General features: G+C 49.4%; 1 protein-coding gene across 1 annotated transcript in view; it reads left to right on the top strand.

Moving 5' to 3' along the window:
• Window positions 1-11,768, top strand: part of sspn (sarcospan (Kras oncogene-associated gene)) — a 55,904-nt gene extending 44,136 nt beyond the window's left edge. Inside the window, exon 3 of the mRNA XM_070897632.1 lies at window positions 7,198-11,768. Within this exon, the coding sequence (XP_070753733.1) occupies window positions 7,198-7,563 (366 nt within the window). The 3' untranslated portion in view covers window positions 7,564-11,768. The remainder of the gene's footprint in view (window positions 1-7,197) is intronic.
• The last annotated feature ends 3,169 nt before the right edge of the window (window positions 11,769-14,937 follow it).

Raw genomic sequence — 14,937 nt, forward strand, 5'->3', positions numbered from 1 at the left:
GGTTCTAGTACTAGTACCAGTAGTAGTAGGGTAGTATAGTGGTTCTGGTACTAGTACCAGCAGTAGTCGGGTGGTATAGTGGTTCTAGTACTAGTACCAGTAGTAGTAGGGTAGTATAGTGGTTCTGGTACTAGTACCAGTAGTAGTAGGGTAGTATAGTGGTTCTAGTACTAGTACCAGTAATAGTAGGGTAGTATAGTGGTTCTAGCACTAGTACCAGTAGTGGTAGGGTAGTATAGTGGTTCTGGTACTAGTACCAGTAGTAGTAGGGTAGTATAGTGGTTCTAGTACTAGTACCAGTAGTAGTAGGGTAGTATAGTGGTTCTGGTACTAGTACCAGTAATAGTAGGGTAGTATAGTGGTTCTAGTACTAGTACCAGTAATAGTAGGGTAGTATAGTGGTTCTAGTACTAGTACCAGTAGTAGTAGGGTAGTATAGTGGTTCTGGTACTAGTACCAGTAGTAGTAGGGTGGTATAGTGGTTCTAGTACTAGTACCAGTAGTAGTATGGTAGTATAGTGGTTCTAGTACTAGTACCAGTAATAGTAGGGTAGTATAGTGGTTCTAGTACTAGTACCAGTAGTAGTAGGGTAGTATAGTGGTTCTTACTAGTACCAGTAGTAGTAGGGTGGTATAGTGGTTCTAGTACTAGTACCAGTAGTAGTAGGGTAGTATAGTGGTTCTGGTACTAGTACCAGTAGTAGTAGGGTAGTATAGTGGTTCTAGTACTAGTACCAGTAGTAGTAGGGTAGTATAGTGGTTCTTACTAGTACCAGTAGTGGTAGGGTAGTATAGTGGTTCTGGTACTAGTACCAGTAGTGGTAGGGTAGTATAGTGGTTCTAGTACTAGTACCAGTAGTAGTAGGATAGTATAGTGGTTCTGGTACTAGTACCAGTAATAGTAGGGTAGTATAGTGGTTCTAGTACTAGTACCAGCAGTAGTAGGATAGTGGTTCCGGTACTTGTACCAGTAGTAGTAGGGTAGAGGTTGTGAGTTCAAATCCCAACATCGCAAGTTGTGAGATTTGAATTCAATAAAATCTGCTAACTTGTGGGCTGGCACACTGTTGTAACAACACTAATACCTTTCAGGGTCTGGTCAGCAGGTGTCAGCTGTGGCTTAGTGGATAACACACTTTCTTTCTCAGGCAGAAAGTTGTGGGTTCACGCTTTTCACGACCACCGGACGTCCCAAGTGTTTTACAGCCAACGAAGTACTTTTTAGGACTGTAGTCACTTTTGTAATGTAGGAAACGCAGCAGCCAACATGCGCACAGCAAGGTCCCACGAACAGCAATGTGATAATGACCAGATAATCTGTTTTTGTTATGTTGATTGAGGTATAAATATTGGCCAGGACACCGTGGATAACTCCCTTGCTCTTTTGCGAAATAGTACCATGGGATCTTTTACATTCATCTGAGAGAGCAGACTGGGCCTCGGTTTAAGGTCTCATCCAAAAGACGGCACCTCTGACAGTGCGGCACTCCCTCAGCACTGCACTGGAGTGTCAGCCTAGATATATGCGCTCAAGTCTCTGGAGTGGGACTTGAACCCACAGCATTCTGAGGTGAGTGTGCTACCCACTGAGCCACGGCTGACACAAGCCCCACTCCAGAGACTTGAACACATAATCTAAACTGACGCTGCAGTATGGCACTGAAAGTGCGCTGCACTGTCGGAGGTGCCGTATTTTGGATGCGACGTTAAACCGAGGCCCCATCAGTCGACCCTTGGGCCTCATCAACAAGAGCTGCCGCTGCTGATGGTGCCTCCGCATGCAGCTCGCACTGAGGATGTTGGTGCTGCTTCCTCTGGCTGCACAGGAAGGGTTTGTTAAAGGAAAATAATTAGCTTATGTTGCTTACAAATGAGTGCGCAGGTGATGGGGGGCAGGGGGCAGTGAGGAGTCCTGAGCGGATCAGGCCACCGACTGACCAATTTCTGGATTGAGTCCTTCAAAAAGCGTTAGGCCCCTAATTTTCATAACGAAGCTTGTTTGAGATGTCCGAGAATTTAGCCGTGGGATGGCACCAACCCCTGCGCAGATTGGGTGCAATGGGTCCCACTGCTAAATTGGGTTGCATTGCGCTAGTTTTACGCCTGAAAACTCATCACAAACTGCACCAATTTCTACCCCTTAAAATTCTACCTGTTGGAACAGGGTCCTGTCCATGGTGGATCTTGCCATGAGCAGGCTTCTCTTCTTAACCTGTGGCTCAGAGTAGCACTCTCGCCTCTGAATCAGAAGGTTGTGGGTTTAAGTCCCACTCCAGGGACTTGAGCACATAAATCTAGGCTGACACTCCAGTGCAGTGCTGAGGGAGTGCTGCACCGTCGGAGTTGCCATCTTTCGGATGAGATGTTAAACCGAGGCGCTGTCTGCTCTCTCAGGTGGACGTAAAAGATCCCATGGCACTATTTCGAAGAAGAGCAAGGGAGTTATCCCCGGTGTCGTGGTCAATATTGATCCTTAATTAACATAACAAAAAAACAGATTATCTGATCATTATCACATTGCTGTTTGTGGGAGCTTGCTGCGCGCAAGCTGGCTGCTGCGTTTCCTACATTACAACAGTGACTGCACTCCAAAGTACTTCATTGGCTGTAAAGCGCTTTGAGATGTACGGTGGTCGTGAAAGGCGCTATATAAATCCAAACCTTTCTTTCTTTAAGCAGGACAGTTAAGTTCTGGGCCGACAGGAGCTGAGTGATATAAACACAGTTGTGACTGGCCCAAAGCCAACCCGTGTCAGTGCGATGCTCAGTGAATCTGCTCATATCACTTCCAACTAAATTTAGTCCTTACAGCTTCATTCAACCCAGCGTACGGAGAAAATCAAGGTCGAGTCTGGGTGGCGATGTGGGCCTGGTCTGAACTTGGATACCAGCTTTTGGGATCAGCACCACTTAAAACAATATCTAAATTAGGCAATTAATCAATATTTGATGGTGTGAGAGATTGAATGACCACAGCCGGGTCAATCATCTGCTCCACTGAAACCCAAATACACAATACTTGAGTTACACTACTTGCCTTTTCTTCATCTCCAAGCAGTAGCCAACTGTCCTCCATAGAGCCAAGGGGGGTAATTGGGTGGGGGGGAGGGGGCGAGGGGGAGGGGGGAGGGGGCGTGTCGGGCCAGCAGCTTCCCGCAATGGGCCGAACGCCAGTTTCAGGCAGGTGGCCTAGGCAACTATAGGGCGTCCTAATCAATCTTGCCTGTGGCTCAGACCTAGTGTGGAATGAGAGTGCGCATGCCACACGCCATATTGGACCCTTCACAGGAGCGTTATCCAACAAAATTTGACACCGGGCCACATAAGGAGATACATGGGCAGATGAGAGGTAGGTTTTGAGGAGCGTCTTAAACGAGGAAAGGGAGGTAGAGAGGCGGAGAGGTTTAGGGGGGGAATTCCAGAGCTTAGGGCCAGGCAACAGAAGGCACAGCCGCCAATGGTGGAGCGATTCTAATCAGGGATGCTCAAGAGGCCAGAATTGGAGGAGCGCAGAGATTTTGAAGGGTTGTAGGGCTGGAGGAGATTACAGACATGGGGAGGGGGCGAGGCCTTGGAGGGATTTGAAAACAAGGATGAGAGTTTTAAAACTCTGTGTGATGATGTTCTCACTTTTAACACGTGCAAAGTCAACCCCCATTCTGCACGTTAAGTTCTGCAGCAAGTCCCCTTTAATGAGCGCAGTCTGTGCTCAGCAATCTGACTTGATTAACGGACACTAGTGTGGGAATTTGACCATTAGGTTGTGCGGACTCGATAATAGACCAGATTGGCACAGCGTCCCATCAGATATGAACCCAGTTCAGACTGACGGAATAAGAGCGTTGGGGGGGAAATTGCCCTCTGCCCCATTTCAGGTGCATAATTCGAATTATTTGAATTATTACTGCCGGGAGTCAGAGGGAAGAGGCGGAAAATTCGGCACTTTAACTGTGACACCGCCTCCCAGCGCACTGGGGAGTGGTTGAGGCGATGTATGGGCGGGTTCGGGTTGGGAGTGGGGCGGTGTCTCATCACCACAGCACTGCACACGTCAGCACTGACACATAGAAACGTCCCTCCCCTCCAGTTAAAGGGGAGGGATGCTGCAAGGCCTAGGGAAGGGCCACCAGGGAAGGGTTTGGCCGGGTCAGCAGCCCCGCACTCAAGATGGGTTGCTGGGCTGCCTGTTGGCGGCATGGCCGAACCCACGGCCGCCATTGGGCTGACTGCAGAGTCGGCTGACAATTAAAAGAAAATGGCGGCCGCAGCAGTGCGCTCTCCCCATTAAGGGTGGACGCGCTGCCCAGCCACTGGCAGCTGTTGGGAGCACCGACCGGCGGGGCCTGCGCTCCCCTGGGGCAATATGCCACCAGGCGGTAAGGGGTCGATGTGCGACTGACAAGGGGTCGGAGCGTCAGGCGGGGCGGAAAGCCGGGGGGTGCTGTCCCCAGTCCGGGGGCAATTGTGGATTGGTTGCACCCTTCGTCTGCCCCCGGTCAGTCAAGCTTACCGCCCCGTTACCAGGCGGTAATGGGCCTTTAAAAAAGGGGAAATTTCGGACCTTTAGGGTGTAAATTCGACTTAGTGCAAAATGGGCCATAGTGAATTGACAGCCTGTTTTACACCCTGCCCAATTTCCATTTCCAGTGACTTCAACTGACTGCCGCTTTGCTTTTGCCTGTTTTGTGCACTTACCCAAGGTGAATTTATGGCCCCTTGTCTCTCTGGGGAATGAGTTTGGAAAATGCCTTTCGAGTTCCTGGCAGGCATGGGTCTTTAATGATTAAACACTGAATGGCCATCCTCACTCGCAGAACCCATAGAACAACTGGTGTAGGGGACGGGCCAATTCATAGTCGTGCAGTACGAGGCTAAGGCAGGTTGTTGGGGCAGAGTGGAGGGAGTTTTCTTCTCTGTCATACCAGATCTGCAGCGGGTACGGTAGTGTAGTAGTTTTGTTACTGAACTAGTAATCCAGTGGCCTGGACTAATAATCCAACAAATGTAAGTTCAAATCCCAACGTGGCCATTTGAGAATTTAAATTCAGCTTCGAAAATCAGCCGGTGCCAATTAAAGTGACCACGAAGCTGTCGGATTGTCATAAAAACCCAACTGGTTCACCAATGTCCTTTAGGGAAGGAAATCTGCCGTCCTTACCCGGTCTGGCCTATATGTGACTCCAGACCCACAGCAATGTGGTTGACTCTTAACTGCGCTCTGAAATGGCCCAGCGAGCCACTCAGTTGTAAAAAAAAACGCTACAAGAAACAATAATAAAACCGGACGGACCACCCGGCATCAACCTTGGCACCGGCTACGGACATAGCAACAGCACGCCCAGCCCAGTCGACCTTGCAAAATCCTCCTCACCAACATCTGGTGACTTGTGCCAAAATTGGGAGAGCTGTCCCACAGACTAGTCAAGCAACAGCCTGACATCGTCATACTCACAGAATCATACCTGTCATCCAATGTCCCAGACTCCTCCATCACCAATGTCCTTTAGGGAAGGAAATCTGCTGCCCTTACCCGGTCTGGCCTATATGTGACTCCAGTCCCACACCAATGTGGTTGACTGCTCTCTGAAGTGGCCTAACAAGTCACTCAACTGTATCAAACTGCTGCAGGGAATAATACCTTCACCACATGGACTGCAGCGGTTCAAGAAGAAGGCCCATCTTCTTAGGGCAGCTAGGGATGGGCAATAAATGGCAGCCTTGCCAGCGATGCCCATATCCCGAGAATGAATTTTGAAAAGCTAGTATTTGGTGTTGACACTGTCGTGACAGCTCTCACTTGGGGATTCCAAAATTCCTCAAATAGCAATGCAAATTGTAATGGTATTCTGGTACGAGGGCCCATTTGTTGGTTTCCAAACAAATGCCTTTGCTTGTTGAAAAATTGCCTGAAATTCCAGCACTATTGGACAACTGGTTTTCCAAAACCATCCATTGTTGCAGATTACTCGCACACTCAGTGGATTACTCATGAACTATTTCAATTTGAACTAGTTTTAGAGCCAGCGTGCAGAATTATATTATACAGTATATACTGTGACATCAGTGAAAGTTATTTTTATTGTAATAAGAACAGAAGAACATAAAAAATACGAACATATGGCCCCTCGAGCCTGCTCCACCATTTAATTCAATCATGGCTGATCCGATCATGAACTCAGGTCCACTTCCCTGCCCGCTCCCCATACCCTCTTATTCCCTTATCGTTTAAGAAACTGTCTATTTCTGTCATAAATTTATTCAATGTTCCAGCTTCCACAGCTCTCTGAGGCAGCGAATTCCACAGATTTACAACCCTCTGAGAGAAGAAATTTCTCCTCATCTCAGTTTTAAACGGGCGGCCCCTTATTCTAAGATTATGCCCTCTAGTTACATCCTCTCTGCATCCACCTTGTCAAGCCTCCTCATAATCTTCGATAAGATCACTTCTCATTCTTCTGAATTCCAATGAGTAGAGTCCCAACCTACTCAACCTTTCCTCATAAGTCAACCCCCTCATCTCCGGAATCAACCTAGTGAACCCTCTGAACCTCCTCCAAAGCAAGTATATCCTTTCGTAAATATGGAAACCAAAACTGCACGCAGTATTCCAGGTGTGGCCTCACCAATACCTTGTATAGCTGTAGTAAGACTTCCCTGCTTTTATACTCCATCCCCTTTGCAACACCAGGCACCACATGGGCTTGACAGAGCTAGGTCTTGGTCCAGTGGCAAGGATTACCCAAGACGACTGGAGACCTGCTCTGCTGCACGGACCTAGTGCGCACATATATCGCAGTGTGGGCTGGCCCGTGCTGCCCCTGGGTCCCTGGCCTCGAACTCACGCCTCTCCTGGGCCGCGATCACATCCCTCCACTGTCTCTCGCTGCTCCTGCTGTACCTGCCCACGCTCCAATCACTGACCTGGACCTTGCTGATGTCACTCTTCGCTGCCATTGCCCTCCTGCACCAGCTCGTGCTGCCCCCTGAAATGGCCTCCACGCTGCTCCCGCCGCTCCTTTTATGGCCCTGGCCTGCCGCTGGTGTTCTCACGCAGGTCGGGGCCTCCTCTATTAGATCATAGCCGATCTGTACCTCATCTCCCTGTAAAAAGGGAACATTGAACAGAGATAAAGCTAAGTTAAAGTAACTGATATCTGTGGTACTTTAAACTAGAATGCTTTTGCCTTCTCTCCACAGCTCATCTACTTCTTGCTGTGCGCCCTTGGTCTGATACTCTGTATCTCAGCTGTGGCTTTCGCTGGCCACCATTATAACCAGATCACCAAATTCACCTGCCAGATGAGTTCAGAGCAGTGCGTCTGCAGGCAGGATCCGGAGGATCAGATAGCTCGGACCTTCCAGTACAACGACGTGTCTGACTGTGAGTCTGTCACCAGAACTATCAAACTCTACCTGCTCCTACAGATGGTTCTTAACTTGACCCTAGCCATCATCTGCCTCCTGGGCTGCTACGTGATGTGGAAGCACAGATACCAGGTGTTCTTTGTCGGGCTTCGCTTCCACCCCTTTAAGAACACCAGTCAGCAGCAGCAGAAGGTCTAACGTGGACGGGACAAGGGCAGCAGTGGATATGCAAGCTATGGTTGAACCTGATGCACGTTTGTGGAAAAGATGAGAAATTACACCCAGCATTTAATGACTTTTTTCAACAAAAAAAAAATCTCGATTATACTAATGAAAGTGTGCGTGATTTCAAAAGTGCTTTACTTATGCAGGAAAGTGTGTTTTATGGAAGTAAATAACTTATAAGTAGTCCTATTATTGCAGGCCCATTACCTGCAGTGTTGGTGTTCAGTGAGTTATGTGCTACAGTATTGTGTACCCATGTGAGGGCAATTAGGGCAATTAGGGATGGGCAATAAATGCCGGCCTTGCCAGCGACGCCCACATCCCAGAATGAATATAACAAAAAAATGTGAGACTGGCTACATTTTGCTCTCAATAAAACCCCAAGAGGATTTTTAAAAACACGTAATCAAGTAAGAGGTTAAGGGCTAGACTTTCCCTAAAGGCCCTCAACGCCCGATTGCTCGCTGAGAAGAACCACTAACGTTTGGTGAGTAACGCTGGCGAGAATTCCATTTTTATGTTTAAAGTGATTAAAACTAATCGCCCGGTGAGAAAATGGGCATTGTACCTCCATTGTTGGCGGTTTTCTCAGCGGTTAAGTGGAAAGTTAGTAACATGGGCGGTCGGTACCGGAATGGACGGTAAGTATTTAAAATTTAGTCCGAGGCTGTGGTTGGGCCTAGGGAAGGGGGGGAAACTTAAAAAAAAAATTCAATAAAATAAAAAATAAAAGCGTACAAAGCATTCCCAAGACACTTTTAGACCTAATCGCCGTTTTACAATTCAAAATAACTAAATAAAGAACCTTTAGCTTACCTTTCTTTGCCGGGTTCCCCCTTACCGCCCTGTTTAAACAGCGTTTACAGGGCGGGTCTCTCGGCGATCGGGATGTCGGCGGTTGAGGCCAAACTTATGCCCTGGCGATTTTTCTCAGTGTTGCACGTGGGCGGTTTGGCCCCGGCGGGCGACTTCAGATGTGGGCGATACCATCAAAAAACTTAAGGGGAAACTTTCGCCGGGCGGAAAAACAGCTGTAACGTCGAGAAAATCGCCGAGGAATGATAGGAAAGTCTAGCCCTAAGTTATACGCAGTAAAATGACTCGAAGATTTCAAATTCGAATGCTCTTGGCTCTGAATGCTTAAAGGGGTATTGCCACCTGAGCCCTCTTCAGACAGCTTCAATCCCTGGATTCACCTGAAATGGACTAAACTTCACCAGTGACAGAATAGCTGTGCAATGCAGTAAATTATTCACATCTCATACTGCAAAACAATTTTTAAAATCTTTCTCATTTCTAACATTCATTATTTTACCCTAATTTTTATTCTCCCCCATTTGAACCTTCCCAGTCAGTCATTTTCTGGTGGGGCAGGTTTCGTCAGTGCTCTCCTCTTAGGCCTGTGAGTACATCTGCCACCAGCCCTCGCTAATAGCCCCGACGACTTTACCCCTGTCAGTTTATCCGCCCCTCCCTGGGCAGAGCAGTGGAACTCCGTTCTTTGTTGGTCGGACCAAGATTGGGAACTGAGTGGGTGAGAACCGGTGGGTGAGAGGCCACATACATGCCACCATTCCACGGCGCAGTTTCAAATGTCCAGGCACAGCTCATCACTGAGGCAATAAGCTAACTGCGTCTCTGATTGCGCTGTGTACTCCATTGTGGTTCTCACACCAACTCGCAGGATGACAATGTCCCTTTAAGTTATGAAGGCATTGCGCTGATAATTTGTCATGAAATTCTTATTAGAGATGCTTTACGTAGTGGGCGTCGACTCGATTGTGGAAGACTGAAAAAGTAGAGGGAGGGTTCTTTGTTGGCCTTCGCTTCCACCCCTTTAAGACCACCAGTCAACAGCGGCAGAAGGTCTAACGTGGACAGGACGAGGGCAGCAGTGGATATGCAAGCTAAGGTTGAACCTGATACACGTTTGTGGAAAAGATGAGAAATTACGCCAGTATTAATTACTTTTTTCAACAAAAAAAATCTCGATTATACTAATGAAAGTGCACATGATTTCAAAAGTGCTTTACTTATGCAGGAAAGTGTGTTTTATGGAGGTAAATAACTTATAAGTAGTCCCATTATTGCAGGCCCATTACCTGCAGTGTTGGTGTTCAGTGGGTTAACGCAAAGTGCAAGATGCACTTATAATTTGAGATAATCAGAGCTGTGAAGGTTGGGTCATTGAATATATTTAAGGTGGAGATAGACGGATTTTTGAGAGATAAGGGAGTCAAGGGTTACAGGGAAGTGGAGTTGAGGCCAAGATTAAATCATTCATGATCTTATTGAATGGCGGGACAGGCTCGAGGGGCCAGATGGCCTACTCCTGCTCCTATTTCTTATGTTCTTGTGATAACTAGCTAAACCACTTCCACTGATTTAGCATGTGCCTTCACGTGATCACCATCTGTGCCTTGCCTCAGTCCAACTCTGTTGCAGATAGGCACTTGGATGGATGCTTGAGAATCTCAGACAGAGAAAGTGTTGCGCACACACACACACATACACACACACACACACCGAGATCTCGAAGCATACAGTCAGCTACTCTGTCCCAGGACCCACCCCTGCTCCAATCTGTTTCAGTTCGCTGAGGGGAGGTGGGCCGGCGGACTTTAAACGGGCAAAACAAAAGTCCCGGAGGGCGGCATTTCCAACAGATTTTTAAAAAGTGGATTGACGGGACAAACAGCACTGATTCATGATCATTCCCGCAGAATGGGAACTCGAGCAGGGTGAGACCTTTATAATCCTGCCTATTTCTGTTTTTTAAAAGAAGGCGAGGGAGTTATAGAAACATAGAAAATAGGTGCAGGAGTAGGCCATTTGGCCCTTCTAGCCTGCACCGCCATTCAATGAGTTCATGGCTGAACATGCAACCTCAGTACCCCATTCCTGCTTTCTTGCCATACCCCTTGATCCACCGAGTAGTAAGGACGAAATCTAACTCCTTTTTGAATATATTTAGTGAATTGGCCTCAACAACTTTCTGTGACAGAGAATTCCACAGGTTCACAATTCTCTGGGTGAAAAAGTTTCTCCTTATCTCGGTCCTAAATGGCTTACCCCTTATCCTTAGACTGTGACCCCTGGTTCTGGACTTCCCCAACATTGGGAACATTCTTTCTGCATCTAACCTGTCTAAACCCATCAGAATTTTAAACGTTTCTATGAGATCCCCTCTCATTCTTCTGAACTCCAGTGAATACAAGCCCAGTTGATCCAGTCTTTCTTGATATGTCAGTCCCGCCATCCCGGGAATCAGTCTGGTGAACCTTTGCTGCACTCCCTCAATAGCAAGAATGTCCTTCCTCAAGTTAGGAGACCAAAACTGTACACAATACTCCAGGTGTGGCCTCACCAAGGCCCTGTACAACTGTAGCAACACCTCCCTGCCCCTGTACTCAAATCCCCTCGCTATGAAGGCCAAAATGCCATTTGCTTTCTTAACCGCCTGCTGTACCTGCATGCCAACCTTCAATAACTGATGTACCATGACACCCAGGTCTCGTTGCACCTCCTTTGTTTTATGGGGCAGCAGTGGGGGGGCACGTCAATTGCAGCGACAATCAGAATTTTTTTTTAAAGTCCAACATATTTTAACAAAGCATTTTTTTTAAACAATCAGGAACACGTGATATACCTACAGCACATGATGCAACCCCCGCACCCTAAAAGCCAGTTACTGTATCCTGAAACTTTTGGAGCAGCAAGGGAACATGTTAGAATGATTACAAAGACTCTGTACTCCTACAGTAATGTAATTTTATTACATTTTCACTGGTTGTGTTTCCCAATTATTTGAATGCACGTTTTGCGGGCTTTTTGGCTTTAACAATTGTGCTGCTCTGTGTGACAGAATTGCAGTGTGTTTTCCTGTTGCAGGTTCTCTCCTGCTCGCAGATGTAAAACACAAAATTCGACAAACGCTTGAGATAGCTTCAGTTTTATTTACCAAGCATTGCCTGAATATTTTGGCCCTCTCGTGGCATCGCTCGCGTGATATATTAAATAATATTTAAATCGCTATCCTCCCAAAATCTGATCTTTTTCTGAACTTTACGTGTAAGCGATAACATCTGTTGAAGCAATTTTCTACACAATCTTTGTGCTAAAAAGGTTTATTTTCTCTCTACAATATTTATAAAAATAATAAAAATTCAATAAAGAAACTGCTGTTGTTTTATATTCTTTGGTTCTGATTCCCATCATTTTCTTTTAATGTTTGATTGGCACGTTCTGTAGCTTATTAGGAACTTTCAGTGCAATGGCTCAGATTAAAATGGAATTGTTTGACCTTCAGACTATGACCTTTGATACCATCCTGTAACCTTTGCACTGCCTTCTTTCTCTGTCCTGTGCACACAACCCACACACTGTGCTTTCCTTGTGCCTCTCATTCTTCTGTATCGTTACCTATCTGTCACGATGCTCGGAAATCTCTCCGCCCCTTTTCCTGTCTTGGTCACAACCGTTCCCATGCATTGCAGCAACTCGCCAAGGCTTCTTCAGCAGCACCTCACAATCACCTAGAGGCACAATGGCAGCAGGTGCATGGGAACACCACCACCTCCAAGTCACACACCATCCCGACTTGCACAGATATCGGACGTTCCTTCATCAGCACTGGGTCAAAATCCTGGAAGGCCCTTCCTAACGGCACTGTGGGAGTACCTTCACCAGACGGACTGCAGCGGTTCTAGAAGGAGGCCCATCACCGCCTTCTCAAGGGAAACTAAGGATGGGCAATAAATGCCGGCCTTGCAAGCAATGCCCTCATCCCAAGAATGAATCAGAAAAAACCTCTCTGTCCTCCCCCATTTTGCCTCACATATTTGCCTTTCTCCACATCCGTTTTCTCTAGTAACTCCCATTCCAAGATTTCTCTCTCCCCTTTCTGTCTCATATATCCATCTTTTTCCAGATTCAATTATATATGTATAGAAATAGGTAAAAGTTACAACATGGAATCAGGCCATTCGGCCCAACCAGTTCGTGTCAGTAAGTGAATTAACAGTTAATGTAGGTATGGCCACTGTGATCTGCAGTGGTTTTGATCAAGGAGTGAGGCAGCGCGGGGTCGGGGGGTTGTGGGTGAGGCAGCGTGGGGTCGGGGGGTCGTGGGTGAGGCAGCGCAGGGTTGGAGGGTTGTGGGTGAGGCAGCGCGCGGTCCGTGGATCGGGGGTGAGGCAGCGCAGGGTCGGGGGTTGTGGGTGAGGCAGCGCGTGGTTGGGGGCTCATGGGTGAGGCAGCGCGGGGTTGGGGGGTCATGGGTGAGGCAGCGCAGGGTTGGAGGGTCGTGGGTGAGGCAGCGCAGGGTTGGAGGGTCGCGGGGGAGGCAGCGCGGGGTCCGGGGATCGTGAGTGAGGCAGCGCAGGGTCATGGGTCGTGGGTGAGGGAACTCCCGGTTCCACATTCAAGTAAATTACTGACATTCTTGGTTCCTGACCTTCTCCACCCGGCCCCGAGTTCCTGACCTCTCCCTGACCCTGAGTTCCTGACCTGCTCCCCTGATCCTGAGTTCCTGACCTCCCCCTGACCCCGAGTTCCTGACCTTGTCCACTAACCCCGAGTTCCTGACCTCCCCCTGACCCCGAGTTCCTGACCTTCTCCCCTGACCCCGAGTTCCTGACCTCCCCTGACCCCGAGTTCCTGACCTTCTCCCCTGACCCCGAGTTCGTGACCTCCCCTGACACCGAGTTCCTGACCTTCTCCCCTGACCCCGAGTTCCTGAACTCTCCCTGACCCCGAGTTCCTGACCTTCTCCCCTAACCCCGAGTTCCTGACCTTCTCCCCTGACCCCGAGTATCCTGACCTTCTCCCCCTGACCCCGAGTTCCTGACCTTCTACCCCTGACCCCGAGTTCCTGGTCTTCTCTCCTGACCCCGAGTTCCTGACCTCTCCCTGACTCTGAGTTCCTGACCTTCTCTCCTGACCCTGAGTTCCTGACCTTCTCCCCCTGACCCCGAGTTCCTGACCTTCTCCCCCTGACCCCGAGTTCCTGACCTTCACTCCTGACCCCGAGTTCCTGACCTTCTCCCCTGACCCCGAGTTCCTGACCTTCTCCCCTGATCCTCAGTTCCTGACCTTCTCCCCCTGACCCCGAGTTCCTGACGTTCTCCCCATGACCCCGAGTTCCTGACCTTCTCCCCAGACCCTGAGTTCCTGACCTTCTCCCCCTGACCCCGAGTTCCTGACCTTCTCCCCCTGACCCCGAGTTCCTGACCTTCACTCCTGACCCCGAGTTCCTGACCTTCTCCCCTGACCCCGAGTTCCTGACTTTCTCCCCTGACCCCGAGTTCCTGACCTTCTCCCCCTGACCCCGAGTTCCTGACCTTCTCCCCTGACCCCGAGTTGCTGACCTTCTCCCTCTGACCCCGAGTTCCTGATCTCCACCGGACCCCGAGTTCCTGACGTTCTCCCCCTCACCCCGAGTTCCTGACCTTCTCCCCTCGAGTTCCTGACCTTCTCTCCTGACCCCGAGTTCCTGACCTTCTCCCGTGACCCCGAGTTCCTGACCTTCTCCCCCTGACCCCGGGTTCTTGACCTTCTCCCCCCGGGTTCCTGACCTTCTCTCCTGACCCCGAGTTCCTGACCGTCTCCTCCTGACCCCGAGTTCCTGACATTCTCTACCTGACCCCGAGTTCCTGACCATCGCCCCCCGAGTTCCTGACCTTCTCCCCCCGAGTTCCTGACCTTCTAATCTGACCCCGAGTTCCTGGCCTTCACTCCTGACCCTGAGTTCCTGACCTTCTCCCCTGACCCCGAGTTCCTGACCTTCTCCCCTGACCCCGAGTTGCTGACCTTCTCCCCAGACCCCGAGTTCCTGACCTTCTCCCCCCAAGTTCCTGACCTTCTCCCCTGACCCCGTGTTCCTGGTCTTCTCCCCCTGACCCCGAGTTCCAGACCTTCTCCCCTGACCCCGAGTTCCTGACCTTCTCCCCTGATCCCGAGTTCCTGACCTTCTCCCCCTGACCCCGATGTTCCTGACCTTCTCCCCCCGAGTTCCTGACCTTCTCCCCTGACCCTGAGTTCCTGACGTTCTCCCCCTGACCCCGAGTTCCTGGTCTTCTCACCCTGACCCCGAGTTCCTGACCTTCTCCGCTGACACCGTGTTCCAGACCTTCACCCAGACCCCGAGTTCCTGGTCTTCTCCCCCTGACCACGAGTTCCTGACCTCCCCCTGACCCCGAGTTCCTGATCTTCTCCTCCCGAGTTGCTGACCTTCTCCCCCTGACCCCGAGTTCCTGGTCTTCTCCCCCTGACCCCGAGTTCCTGACCTTCTCTCCTGACCCCGAGTTCCTGACCTTCTACCCCGAACCCGAGTTCCTGACCTTCTCC

The sequence above is a fragment of the Pristiophorus japonicus genome, chromosome 13, assembly GCF_044704955.1.
Source record: "Pristiophorus japonicus isolate sPriJap1 chromosome 13, sPriJap1.hap1, whole genome shotgun sequence".
In the NCBI taxonomy this organism is placed as follows: Eukaryota; Metazoa; Chordata; class Chondrichthyes; family Pristiophoridae; genus Pristiophorus; species Pristiophorus japonicus.